General features: G+C 40.1%; 2 protein-coding genes across 4 annotated transcripts in view; one reads left to right on the forward strand and one right to left on the reverse strand.

Annotated features, from left to right (window-relative positions):
- Window positions 1-11,437, reverse strand: LOC144643571 (uncharacterized). 3 transcript variants are annotated; one of them, XM_078502878.1, is made up of 2 exons: window positions 11,243-11,437; window positions 1-1,320 (listed from the first exon to the last, which is right to left on the reverse strand). In XM_078502878.1, the coding sequence occupies exon 2, from the start codon at window positions 1,169-1,171 to the stop codon at window positions 419-421; it is 753 nt and encodes a 250-aa protein (XP_078359004.1). In that variant the 5' UTR covers window positions 1,172-1,320; window positions 11,243-11,437; the 3' UTR covers window positions 1-418. The 3 variants fall into 3 exon arrangements, with proteins under 3 accessions (XP_078359004.1, XP_078359005.1, XP_078359003.1); XM_078502879.1 differs by lacking the exon at window positions 11,243-11,437 and adding an exon at window positions 2,302-2,442; XM_078502877.1 differs by lacking the exon at window positions 11,243-11,437 and adding an exon at window positions 1,504-2,133.
- LOC144643579 (protein D3-like) overlaps window positions 7,335-14,759 on the forward strand; it is a 217,454-nt gene continuing 210,029 nt past the window's right edge. Inside the window, exon 1 of the mRNA XM_078502885.1 lies at window positions 7,335-7,345. The gene's annotated coding sequence lies outside the window, so the exon portion shown is untranslated. The remainder of the gene's footprint in view (window positions 7,346-14,759) is intronic.

A 14,759-nucleotide genomic window follows, 5' to 3' on the forward strand; every position in this document is an offset into this window, starting at 1 on the left:
TTAACTGTACAAGAATTTTTAATTGTTTATCTCCGAGAAAATTCATGTACACAGTTTTCAGTTTATAGAATTAGTGTCGAAGAATCCGATGGGGGAAAAAACTGCACAGAAAAGCCACAAACTGGCTGAATGAAAGAGGCTGTTCCTACTTTAACATCAAATCGGTCTTCTCAGCCGATATCACTGACAACAGAAGATAAAAGGATTTAATTTTTCCCCCGAGAGCTTCGAATAATTACGCGCTGACTATCACAGGTATAAAACAGAAGGCCTTCTTTAAACAAATTTGATATTTACAAGGAAGGTATAAATAAGGCATATGTATTTGATAGACAAATTTCAATTTGAGAGCTCGATACGAACCCGCTAAGCTAAATTATAAATTAACCCTGGCCCCGCACTGTTATAATGACACTTTTCAGACGGGATCTTTGGGTCTTCTTTGTCGCTGCCTACTCGCAGTTTTCTGTCTTTTATAACAACCACACACTTTTGAACATCCTTTGAGAGGCAAATAGCAAAGGAGGCAAGGCATGAAAATTGAACAAGCCGCCAAACACCCCCATCTGCCGATGCAAGATGTCCGAGGGGGACCGCACGAGCAAGGGTGATCTGACGCACTGCCTTCATCGAAGGAATCCTTTGAGCAGTGATACAACACTGCTTTAACCCCGCACATACAGCTTGCGTAGTCGATTAACACGTCCACGTCCCGCTTACAGCAAAACAACTTGATATCGTCGTCATCTTCACTATGTTTGCATTGGAGTACATTACTACGTCGCGATTGCACCGGTGTTGCCGGACCTGTGGGTTTCGGTTGTGTAGTTACAACTTGTGACGGTGGACTGCGTATAGTTCCTCCCGTATGTCTCCTAACAAATGCGTTAAACGTCCTGTTAGTTGCTGGAGTCGATAAACGGAGCCGATTGTCACGATCCGCGACCAAGATGGGTTGGCGAGGTGTAGTAGTCGCCGTCCGCTTCGTAGCGGCCGCAATAACACAATAATCTGAGTGATATTCATCCTTGTTCACAATCGTGTCAACTTTGCTAACAGTATTCTGTGGTCGAATGCGATGTTTTGAGTCGTAATCCAAGCTCCTTTTCTCCCAAACAATTGTCTTTTCCAGTGGGTTCTCGTGTAGAGTGACCGCTGTCTCTACCGCCATGAAACATTGATCGCCATTCAAATGGACGTCTTGAAAAACAATTTGGATTAATTTCGCCGGGATCAGGCGTTCTCGAAGTCACCCAGATCCAGCCAATGAATGCCGAACGCCATCATATGGCCTCAGCGAACGGGAGAACTACGGGCGACCTGAAAAATAAACCCAAAGTACGTTGAGCAATTGAAACCCTTGGGACTAAATGAACATGAATAAAGCTTTCATCAATTAACATTACGTTAATCAAAATACAGTTTATATATAGTATCAGAATGCAGAGGTGAAGGCCATACAGCTGGAGTTGCCGGAGAAAAGTAATATTCAGTTTTTCTCACCTACACCGAAGACAGAAAAGATACAGCCAGCTAATTGAAAACTCGCACGATTGATTGTTCTCGAATGCCCAGCGAAAAGTTCCGTGTTGTGAATACAGCACTGCCAGCACGCGCAGGAAATGAAGGAATGTTTCCGGCAGCAGTCCGGATTCTTACTGATCGAGACATTGGCCAGTAAACTTATCCATTCAGTCAGCAGATAAAACCAACTCGCGTTACACTCCTACTAGGCCGGGTGGGTAACCAAAGCTTTTGAACCCCGCTCGTAACGGCTCGCGCTTTGCGAGCGATTAATAACAACCTTGTACTACGGCTCACGCGCGGAGCACTCGAATGAGTTGACAATGCAAACGACTGCCTTGAGCCACAAAACGAACTAATGCAATTCACCGCCCACGAACTAAAGCCATATCTGTGTTATTGTGATTTGTGACGTCACAACACGCCCCTTCGCTGCAATTGCTTCGCAAGGTATTTTCGCGTCGCGCGTGGCAAGGTAAAACAGACGATTCCTCGATAACCCATTTATCTTTGTATCACTCTAAGCCTTTGAACGTCGCGGAGCGAACAGCGCTTAGGAAATTTTCTCGTTCGAAGGTCGGTCTGTTTATCTGTTTATTAAAACGCCATATTGCTTGCTGAAGACAGTCTCTCTCAATGTGACTTCCGGTTTCATTCTGGTCAGAACAAAGGCTGCAGACAAAGGGTTTGTTCGTGTGTCTTTGGATTTACATAATGAACATACTAAACATATTCTGCAAATTGCTTAAAAATCCTAAGAAGCTTAACATTTCTTGCCTTTGAGCTGGTGCAGTTGAGTCTTGTTCCAGTTTTCGCCGATTTTTGTGTTTCTCTCTGGCGCTCTCAGCTAATCACGCGTTCTCCTTTCAGGTGTCAACTCTTTGAAAACATTTTTTTGCATTAATTTTGCGATCACGTTTGACAGCGACAGGAGGCTGGATGTTTGTATTTCTTTCTTTGCTTTAGAAAGAGAAACTACAGGACTGGATCTAGCGTATGAGACACTTGATATAGATGTAATTGATGACCCATGTTTGGGGGGGCTCCAGTCACCCTTAATGAACATAAAAACTGGGTCAACCACTATGCCATCAAAACCCTTCACTTCCGACGCCAGTTTCCGATTTTGTGTGATGGGATTTAAGCTGACAACCGGGTCTGTCGGAAAACCAGCAAGCACTCGAGAAAAGCGACTACGAAATTGGAAAAATCCAATATGTCAACTTTCAATAGATTTAATCATCTGTTGGAGCGCTTTCAAGTTAGACGCATGCAGATGAGAACAGACCGTCATTTCAAGCCCGGTAACCCAACACTTGAAAGTGGCGTATTGGCCTGGAGGGGTGTATGAATATTAGATGCCTTGAAATCTGCTCTAAGGCTGGCGCTTGGGAGGGCAACTGAGTCTTTACAATCTTTGTGCCTTGACTTGGGGGTCTTGAAAAAGGAATTTTGACTGAAAAAAATGTCGAGTTATTTACTAACGTTTTCAAACAACCAAAGGAAAACGATATTGCTTAACTTTCATTAGTGAAAAAGAACAATATACACATTTGCATCTCCATAAACAATATAGTTTCCGGTCGTCAGCTATCTCGCCATTCTTCCAGTAGGTTCTCCGAAATATTTATTTTCGATCAGGTTAGTGTCTAATGCAATTTTCTAAACGTGATCGAGGATTTCTTAAACAGATTTTGCTTTGCGCTGGTCGATCTCCTTGCTAAAACTGCCGAAAAACGCAAAGAAAAAGGCTCAAGGCCGAGTCCTTTACACTTCAAAAGGAACCGAAAGTGCCAAAATGTAATTACGGTCCAAGAAAAGTGTTCGCGTCTTTGTTAGGGGTTTCCTGCTTTGTCCATAGGCCTATTTTCCATCAAAACAAACACCTGCTAAGGGCTTCGTGACGTTGAATTAACGCCAGCAATCTCGTTGCCAATTATTTTGCGTCTCCGTGAAGCTAAACTGCGAAGGAATGCCACTGTGTGTACACAAGCAAATTAAATTCAGGCGACCAAATGCGACAGAACTTGATTCAGCAAACATGGGGGGCTTTTATGAATCAACTGGGATGACAGTTTGGATGAGAAGTAATTTCACAGCCGCGGGGAGCGTAAAATAATAATTGTTTGTGCGTGATACACTAAGCGCCCGAGCGGATCAGATGCAAATTTGATTTTCGCTATTTAATATATGCACACAGACTACCCAGGCTTTGGGTAATGGCTTTATGTGAACAGAAACATCGAGAAGTTGGTTTTAAAAAGGTAAAAAGACTTTCTGAACAGGAAATTGCATCAATTGGGAAATGGAAATTTCATTACAACTGACCTTCTTAAAATGTTTTTATGCTCATTTGATCAACTCTCATTTACAATATTCTCGAAATATTCTTCTCTATTTTTACGGAAACGCCGGTACTCTGATAGAATCCTTTTGTAGCTTTCCTCAATTTTGTTCTTCATCTTGAACAAAAAATAACAACTATAAATTATTTTCTTATTTAGATTCCTGTATTTGATCACAGTAGTTATACGTTCCGGCTAAGACTTCAAAGGTGATAGTTTGTTTGTGGACATTGAACGAAAAAAAAAAAAGAAATAAATCCCAGGTGCGTATTCATTAACACAGCATGAAATAATATACTGGTGGAAGACTCACGCACGAAAACATTGAGCTTCAGTAGAAAACATCAATAAACCAAGTTACTTATTGGTCTGGTTATTTTTTTGCTTTTGTTTTGTCGTTTTGTTTTTTCGAACTAAGAAAAATGCGATTGCTGTCTTGGGCTCCTTCCGAAGATTTTCTTCTCCAACTCTTTTATTTTGGCGTCAAAAGATTCTTTACGGTCTGCGGACTGAACTGTATTGCTTGGGTTTGTTGACAATAAACTTGGTTGAAAAGTGCCACGATCAGAAGCCCCAAGGCTAGAGGTTGCTTGAAAACGCTGTTTAAGGGCCTGTTCGCACTAGGACGAAAAATTTGGTTTGGGTACAAAAAAATTGAAAATTTTGTAATGCGAAATTTTGGTTTGTGGGCGCGTTCGCACTTGAGACATGAAATTTTTGTGAAACCACAAAAATCAATCGAACGAAATAGAAACCATGTTTCGTGTGCGTTCCTTCAATATTCGCAGTGGAAGAAACGTTCGAATTTCGAAGCGCCCTTGGAAGAAGGTGGGAGCGAGGAGGTGCTGGTGACTGACAGTGCTGTGACCGTACTGTCCACCGAGAGTCGCATTGATAGCCAAGAGTTGAAGCAGAGGAACAACTGGAAGGATGATTTGGTACAAACAAATAGGAATCGGTGTTTCTCTCCCATAATTCATCTCTTCGGCTACCGCTATATAGCGGCGTAACAGAGCAGGACTGACAGATGACCCGTGAAGGGATGTCAAGGAACAAAAGATCCGCCTGACAAAAAATGTAGGCCCCAAAGCAGCGACGGCGGTGAAGTTGAGCACCGATGGTGGTCACGACGTCGCACAATGGCGCGTTGACAGTGCAAAACAAACAAAATTTCGCGTAGTGCGAACAGGCCCTTAAACATAGCTCACAAGAGCCCGTTGAAGGAAAAACAAATTGGATTAATAAGGATAAAAAATAGGGTTACGCTAACTGAACACATCTTTGCGATGGGATAAGGGTGCAAAATTAAAAGCGATCAGTTCAGGGTCATACAGGTTGTAGACAAATCATTTGCAAGCCAATATACAACTGAGCATTTGATACTTACTCATATCAGCACAGTGAGAAAGCTTATTGACCAGGCTGTTGGAAGTTTGGATAAGTGGCGAAAAACATCCGAAAAAACAAACATTTAAAGATGAATAAGCATGGAAAATTTACTTAACGCGACCTTGAAGGAAAAAAAAAGCGATTTGACGAAGTTAAATACACCACAAAAGTTGCCATAGCACGTCTTACTAGTTGATATAAAGGATTTATTTTATCGTGTTACCGATTTGTGTACTGCCGTTTTCGATCCTTCCGGATTTCCAAGTTCTTAAAATGCTTGCAGTGATTAAAGTTTATAGAATGTTCCATGGTATGAAACATGATCAAGCAAGCTGCCCTCGTACCTCGCTTGGTAAATCTGGTTTTACGCAATGCAAAGACGGCTTAAAATGAGAGGTGAAAGTTCTTCTTTTATTCCGAATTTCGTTCTCACGGGTATTTGGTTCTTATATTAAATCAATTTTTTCAGGTCGAGCACGCAGTTCAGTCACTTTGAATAGTTTGCCGTACAAGACCTTATAACACTTCTTTCTCTGGCCAGAGTTCTTACTTTTTGCAAATAGCTTGGAATAGGAAATGCATAAAAAAAGCAACGTTATTTTTTTTAAGTAGCAACTACTCTTGCTAACGTTTTTATTAACAGTGGTATCTTCAAGAACTTACATCGAAAAATTAAAAGCAGTTTCAGTCAATTGAAAATTCTTTTCGTGACTTTGATTGTCTCAAAGGCTTTACCTCAGTATCAAGTAATCGTCTAATTTCGAAGTTAAAAGACTAACTGTCTTACCATAGCTAAGAACAGATGTTGAGTACCAGATTTGTACTGGCTTTGTAAGGGAAAAACCGACAGCATATTGGATTATCAAACACAAAATATTTAGGGCCGTGATATTTTCAGTCCTAATGAAAAATGCACATGAACATTTTACTCACAACAGAACCAGAGTAGTTTGTTTCTGGCCAAGTAATGTTCTTGATGTTCTTAATGAATCTCTAGCCATTGCTCGTACGTTTGTTAAGGTCAGTTGCACTCCACAAGAATACAACTTTTTCAGTGATCATACTCAACCGTATTCGCATTATATACTTGAGATATTTGCTTTGCTGTTTCAGTTTCTATGTAGTACCGACTTTAAACAAACACCGAATGGTCACCAGTGGTTTTCCATGAACAGTGTAAAGTCGAATGGCAGCCAAACGAACAGATGAACACTGAAGTACGGCCTAGTGTGTGAGCTTAAGTAGGGAAACAGACAAGAAACGAAGTGAATCTGTCGACATCACAGAATTAAGTTGACAAGCAAGTGCGACTTACTGGCGTGATTAATAAGCGTCAAACAAACAAAAACCTAAAATGATTGGCTTAAGCACGGGCCATAGTTCCTGGTTTAAGTCTCTTAACTGACATGCTCTGCAAGCGGGTGCATGAATTCAAACAATTGAAGCCGACAGTTCCTTGTTGAATCTAATGTATAATTCCAAAGTGACACTGACAAAACCTGCGCGCATGCAGGCATGCATGCGCTCGTTTGGTATGAATTGATTAATTGTAAAGTTATTCAGCCGTCTTAAATGTGTTTTGCCTTTGCTATAGTATGTTGTTTTTGGTGTGTGTTTTTGATAGAAGTTGAAGGCGTCTATTGTGCCTCCTCTCCAAAGTCTGTTATTTGTTTGTGTGCAATCTTGATCTGTCTGTTTTTTCTTTCTCAACTGCTTGTCTAAGTGTTTTGTCTAACTGTTAATCTGTTATGTGTTTGTGCCTATTTGTGGTCTATTTTTCTCTTTTTGAAAAGTATTCCGATCCATCTATCTGGTTGTTTGTGTGACTGTCTTGACTTTGTTTATTTATAGCTTAGTAATTGTCTTTCCTGCGAGCTATATGCTGCCTGGTTAAGGTTTTGGTACAGTGTCAGTCGTATCTGCTTTTTTCTTTCGGTTTAGGTGTAGCTGAACGACAATGGGGTAAACTCATAGCGAGTTTAGAACACTTTTAGTTTTAGTCTGCATGTAGACGTCCAATTCACCTCCTTTAAGAAAAAAGGGTCGCAGGAAGGAAACAACTTGAACGAGGATGCTACGAAGGTTTGCGTCAGTAAAACAATATGACGGTCTGTTCGTCGTTGTCGACTTCCTTTTTGTAAAGGAACTAGATGTTTACGCTGTTTTGTTTGCTCGTTTGTTTGTTCGTTTAGCTGTTTTCTGTTATCCAAATTCAGTGCCCGATTGTTCACAGTGTATGTCACTTTCGCAGGGAAGATGACGCACATTGAAATGAAAAAAAAAATGAAAAGAAGAATATCATAAAATACCGCAAATCTGGCTTGGACTTATATTTGCTTGTCAACGTCCCTTTCAGCTGGGCCTATTTTCGGGGAGGGCTCATATACGGGAGGGTTTATTTTTGGAAGGATTTTTTCGTCTGAAATTTGAGGGCCTTTAATATATTTTTGGAGGAATGAAGGGGGTATTCATATTTTCGGAATTTTACGATATCGCTTGAATGTTGCTCACTTGTCTCTAAGTAGTAATTATAGCTTTACTGCGTTCACATTATATTTCAGTATTCTTTATTTCCCTCCATTTTGATTTTATAATCTACCATTATTTCTAAGACGAGCTGCCTAGCCCACTCACATATGAGCTCCTTAGGCAAAGCGGAGTTCTTTAAATTGTATCTAGTAGCTAGCCCTGTGGTATATTACGCATGATGCATGTAGACGGCTGCAACTCTGCAAGCAGGCTAGACGTTTACTCCACAATATTCAACTAACTAATAAAAAATTTTAGCGACTGCGGGAAGGAAGGAAATGTCAAGGGTCTTTTCATCCCTTCTTGTCATCGTATGGCTACTGGCAGATTAGGAGAGCCAAATTGAGTTACGCTACAACGTAACTTAGACATGAAAATATACAGGAAATTAAAAATACACCCTCGACGTGATTCGTCCAATACTTACCATGCCAGAATCAACGACTGTTTAAGCACGATCTCCCTAACTGACTGTGAAACTCAGTGAAAAGGGAGCTTACCGTTGAAAACCCAAAGAAAACTGAAAGGCCGAGCCTTTTACCGTAGGACTCACACTTTAAAGATCAAAAATCGGGAAGAAAGACTGGAAAGATCATTAAGTCAACGCTATAAGACACCCATCGTGCCATTTTTGCTCTTTACTTCTCAGTTTACGCTCTAGTAAGGTCTTGTTGCCCTGTGCTATCAAGCAGTCTAAACTTTGCTTTAGTGGGATACGAATTTCTCATATTCTCAATTTCTCGGGCCTCCCGATAACTCGAACAAATGTCGCTTTCCTTGGAATTGCTTCAATCATTCGAACACTGTAATTTTACCCCCGACTTCTCGAAACAATTTTCGTTTCTCTCAGAAGTTCGAGAAATCGGAATTATTTGACTTAGTGGGCCACGGTCGAGCTCACTTAATCCGTTTGAACTGCGATAAATAAACTAGTAGTCTTTAACCTAAATCAAGAGAGGATGAAGTACTTCATCCTATCTTGCCTAAATGGAATAAAGCTCAAACTTGTAGTTCCATACAATCAACTGACCCATAGAGAAAAGCTTATGAAATACTGGAAAGTCGAAACTGCATACGGATGGTCAAACCTGGATGAGATGAAAACGGATTGCATAAGACATAACATAGTTTATTTCAGTCAGACCGTTTAAAATCCGGGAAAATCAAGTTAAAGTTAATTTTAAACAAGTTAAAGAGGCATTTCTTATTTAGATATGTCCTCTTAATTTGTCCATCAGTATAGATGAAAATTTTTTATTGAAGTAATATTTCGTTGACAGTTTTCATTTTGCCAGTTGACGCACACGAAGAATCACGAGCCAAAAAAAAATCTCGTGACCTTGTAGAAATAGAAAAGACCGCCGCCGGCTGGAGCATCTTACATAGCTACACCGATGACCGCCGCTTCCATAAATAACTCATGATAAGGAACAAGTTTGGGAAACCCAGTCGAGACTAGACTGGAAACTTTCAACGAAAAATGGGGTTGCTCTGCATGATTTTTGGGCAAACCAGACTACAAAACTTTACACGAAAGTGGCGTTACTCTGCACAATTTCACTGACAGACCCAGAAACGTTTAAGGGTGTGGACAAATTAAGTTTTAAGTACAAGGAGTGCATCTTTACAAAAGGATAGAAAGTTTAAAATGATGAGAGACAGAGGCTTCAAAATTACACCCATTCCGTAAAGGCGTATCTGTTCTTAAAATGCACTTAACATCGGCAGAGAATTTGCTGAAAGTTCTTGTAAATTGATCTTATTATACCACACAATTTAGTGGGTAAAAATATCTCTGGAAAGGACTAAGGTTTTTTCCGCATTTATTCTTGGGTGAGAAAGAGTATTCGAAAATTAAATTCCTAGTTCTCCATTTGTAAACATTGCGAAGGCCTTGTAAAATGTTTTATTCTGTTTGGAAGATTTAGTACCATCATGGACTAAAATTATACTGAGAACGATGACATTCCATTGCACGATAGCTGAACAAAAAATTTCCGCAAAAAATGACCCTATCAAACCAACACTTGATTATGTATTAGTTTCGTCGACAACCTTTGTGATCTCTGGCCGATGGATAGTTTTTATCAAATTCCACATGTTCCACTAACAATGTTGTTTAGCTAGCAAAAAAACTGCATCGACATTTCGTACTAACAGAAAAAGTGAACAGAGATTTCGCAACTTTGAAGTCTAATGAATAAATGAGCATAAATGAGGTTGTGTTAGAGTAGCTTTGGCTGGCAAAAAAATCTGGTTAATTCAGGTTAATTCCTCTGTCTTCGCCGCCAGAATAAACTTGCCTCACAAACCACAAGCGAGTTTTTTCGGTTGGCTTGTTTCCCTGCCAGCTAGTGTATTCAGTTACGAGACGAAAGTGCTATAATTGGCTATAAGTTATAACAATTAGTCATAGACTTTATGATGATGGATGGCGGAGCACGAGATAAAAGTATCGACATCACTTACAAAATTAGTTACTGTTTCAACCGTATGCTTGCTAGGTATTTCCGTCGAACGGAAGATGTTAACATTTCTGACTGATTTCGGTCGGAAGGAAGACTAGCCAGCTAACTTAATACCACCATGAAAGTATGCACGGACCGTAGTTGTGCTAACACGGTGTCTGCGAACTCATTAGGCATTCTTCTAGACAGTTTCTTTATAATTGTGTACGATGGCGCAATTTTTGATGGTAGCTTGTGTGATCTACTAGGGATTATTGTCCGAAAGCTTTTCCTAAACGGCTGGACATGCATGTCTATCTATCTCTGTCTAGTGTATTTATTACAACTATGGTTCTAAAGGGCACATGCATGGTACTCATAAAGTATGTAATCCATTCCTTCTCATGACCGTTATATGTCGGCGCCGAAAAGGCCTGTCCTCTCATCAGGCGAAGGTCTTAAATTCATGTAAATCCGGCAAGTGAGTGTGTTTAACGTCGACCAAAGGGCAAACGTTGATTCTAGGCAGGGTTTCTTTGTGATATCGATATAGCACACGTATTCTTTTCTTTGTTTTCGAAGAAAGAAAATATCTCTTTCCTGACTGATGACACATGTGTCTCGTTTCGTTTTTTACAGCCCTGCGTTTTGTTTCTTTCACTTAGTAGTACTCCGTAACTTTCAACAAGGAGAACTTTATACTGGGAATTACGTTCTACGTTTTCCGGCGTCTTCTACGACCAATTCTTTCGCCAAATTTGGTAAATTGCGCGTGTGTCTTGCATGTGCGATCTGCGATGCACGTTTCTATAAATACTCCCCAACGAGTAAAACCTGCTACAAGGTTTTGGCTATAGATTAATGAATCAGCGATTGTGAGCTCCCCTGACCGAACGAACGACTCGAAAACTCATTTTTCTCTTCTTCATAACTAGAAAGAGTAGTTTTGCTTGCTTTGTACTGCATAAATTTCACGGTTAAAATCTTTAGCGGACTTCTATTACTCACCTTTCGTAAGACTTGCTTAGTCGTTTATCTGCGTAACAAAAAAGTGGCTCAACTTTTCAGTCCGTGCAAGCAGTTAGAGAACTTTGTAGACAGCTTGGAAATGTTCTGGACTCTTCAATCTTCAGTGATTAACCCAGGACTGATTAACACAATGCTTGATCGATTCATTGGTTACCTAATTATGACATAAAACATTAGGAGACTTTTGTTTCAGCGAGTTAGGACCTTCGCCACAAAGAGCTCTACTCGACCGGAAGTTCAGTGAACAAAGGCAAGTCGTGTACCGAGAGGCGGACTTTTCCCGCGCATTAATCACGCAAATTATCTGTGAGCGAAGTTCGGGCAGGATATACCTTTACCGGAGTATAAAAATACCAAACAGACCAAGTATTTCCATGCGTATCTGATGACGAAAAACATTGCCTTAAAAAACTGACCTCGTAGGTGCTGTATGCTTAAAGTAAATTAGCTATCATTAAATCGTTAACGGGTAAACAACGCAGCCTTCCGAATGAAGTTTTGAAAGTAATCAGATGTGTTACAAACGAAGTTATGAAAGTCTCTCGTTTCGACACTAAAGTAAACGGGGTCTATAAGAAAATGCGTTTTTAATACGTAACAGATTTCGCACTTGTGCGCAATTTAGCGTTTATCACGGTTAAATCTTTATGGACGCATTTTCATAACTCAAATTAAAAAGCTCGGGTATTGTCTTTTCGAGACTCTCAAGTGAATGAATTCAAAGCATTTCCTGTTAGTTGGCGAGTATTAGTGCAAATTATATTTGTAATTATAGAACCAGAAAACAATTTGGCTTTTTGTCAAAAGCGAAGCACTATCATTTTGCCTTCAACGAAGTTCAAATGTGACAAGTTCTTGTAGTTTACGTTGATATCTTTTACAACACCAGTTTTATACCATAACCAAAGACCAGACCTCCCAGTACACATGCATGAACTTCAGTGCATTAATCATTGTTTTAAGAACAAAATAAACTCGAGTTTCCTGTTTTTCTTGCTTTCTTTGTTCGTTTCCTGTTTATCTAACTGGCAGGGCTTCATGCTCTACAAAGATTACTGACTCAACGGTCCATCAACATGATTGAGACTTCATACAATTATGTGAGTTAACAGTAATCCTTAGGCTGTATTTGTTAGAAAAATAAATTCTCCATTCAGCTCCAATTATTTGGTTAAAAAGTTTCTCATCAAAGTAATTAAGTAATCACGTGATACGTGACACGGTATATAACGGTAAAGGTCCAACGAACGATTTCTTTCTTCTTTATGATCAATACTTTGCTAGTCGAAATGGTGCTTGTTCCATCGAGAGCTACAGTAAGAATTATTTGAAAAAATTAAATAGTCAGTGTTGATTCAGATCGAAAGTCCAGACTGAGAAATGATGCCCTGGGGGATTATTTCATTTCAACCCCTTTTAATTATAAAGAGGGAGGTGTGAGGTCGTGTGAGAGGGGCCGGCTGCTGGTTATATAACAAGCTCTCTAAACAGGCTGCGAAAAGCCAAAATTTTAAGAATGTGCTAAGAACGTGTCAAAGACTGACATTTGGGTAAAAACTTTATTTTTTCCACCCTTTTGTTGTGAAATTGACAAATAAATGAACAGTAATTTAACTAATTTAAATCCAGCCTGCCGGGACCAACTTTGCCATGACTTGACGACAGTGACGCAAGCAGTGTACATGAACACGTTCAATTTAAACGTATTTCGGAGTTATTTTCCACATTAATGCTCATTTTTTTATTTTCTCTTGCTAAAAGTAAAGAACGGTGAACCTCAGCCAAAATACGGTAATATTTAATAAAAGAATTAATCATGAGAATACCTAAATGAAGAGGCCCACGGGAAGCTGATAAAAAAACTGCGGAAATGTTTCTATTCCGGAGCACTCTTTGTCAGGAGATGGACGAACTAGAACTCACTTGAGGTGTGAAAAAACAATTAGGACAGTACTAGGGAAATAGAATAGGGAGAGTAAATGGGGAATAAATAAATTCGACGACTATTAAAAGGTAGAACAATGTTCTACAGCGCCAGAGAAATATGACGGTCCAAAAAAAACATCAGTTAGGATACTGTAATGAAAACAGATATACATGTATAGAATATCGGAATTTACCTCGTAATAACGGCTTCTTGCAATGAAAACTAGAAGAAGGTATTTTATAAAAATTCCACCGCAGGACAATCCGGCGCTGCTTTGGTTCAGCTCAATATGATCCTTGACATACCACAAATGTCATCCAAAAACAGGGCCCCAACGAAAACACCGTAGACCTGCCTTAAAATGTTTTGTTAGTTATGCAGCACAGTGGTACAAGCGGGGGGGGAGGCGAGGAAAGGCAGATTTCGAGCATGCACTTTTACTTCCATGTCACAGGTGATCACGTGGATTAAATTGTACCCTTTCCCCCCACTCTCCGCGCCAAATTTAGAGATAGTCAAAGAAGGATTGGGCTGAGGGAAAAGAAAGAAGCGCTAAAAACGCACATACTTTTTACTCCAGTTTTTTCTTACTTTTTCATGCTTGTCCCCGCCGACCCAGTTGGTTACGTTCCTCCCGGCCCTCACACCAATACTGAAGAGCCTGCAACAGGCCTACACCCAATCTCGTACCTCGAGTCTTAACGAGGTCGAGACGAGCCGACTCCGGACAGTTCCCGTTGCAGGATCGATTATATTGGTTTTCATAAAAAGGAAAATGACTGGAAGTAAAACAACAAGGAGTTCTTGAGCCATGCCTTCGAAACGTACTACGGGCATGTACAATTCAACCGGAAATCAAAATTTTCGGACTTAGGAAGTTTCCAGGATCGCTCTTTTTTGACTGCTGGTCAAGAGGAATGAAGACACTGGGTACGAAGTTGGCCTGCACCCCCGTCAGTTTATTTTTTAATGCGCGCGCATCGGCCCCCAAATAATATGCCGCCTCGCCTTTTGTTTCAGACTGAACTAATTTGAGGAATGTAAACTTTCTACAAAGCGCACAGTCGTGATTTCAGTTTTTTTATTCTTTTCTCAGGTTATCTCAAATTTACGAACAGTGTTTTCTTTTTTACAAATATAATTGTACGCAGGTCTTGAGTTTACGTTATTACTCTATACATATAATGGTTAAGCCACTCCTGTTGTGTTCCCTTTTGGTTGGGGTTCTTTGCGACGGGAAAAGGCAATACATTTCGGAGGATAACTGGACACATCACACATGTGGTTGAAGCCCACACACACGGTGCAAGCTCATGTAAAATGTTGTGCGGCATGTCTGAATTGCATCGTCTGAACCCTTGAAATTGCCGGCTGCGCGCAATATTGCAATAGCTTTTTGCCAACGTAGCCACTAACTATAACATTGCAGTGGCACAACTACCGGCCATTTCATGCTTTGGACTATCCAATCTCCAAGCTAAACACGACGATCTCTTTCTTTCTCTAACGGCAAAACTGCTCAACTGTTACTGTTTTCTCACTGGTTATTTGTTTCGTATTTATCTGGCT

The sequence above is a fragment of the Oculina patagonica genome, chromosome 2 (genome assembly GCF_052425735.1).
Source record: "Oculina patagonica isolate OP01 chromosome 2, crgOcupat, whole genome shotgun sequence".
Taxonomy (NCBI): domain Eukaryota; kingdom Metazoa; phylum Cnidaria; class Anthozoa; order Scleractinia; family Oculinidae; genus Oculina; species Oculina patagonica.

Excerpts from the sequence above, each read along its gene's own strand:
- LOC144643571 (XM_078502878.1), bottom strand. The coding sequence starts at position 1,171 with ATGGCGGTAGAGACAGCGGTCACTCTACACGAGAACCCACTGGAAAAG.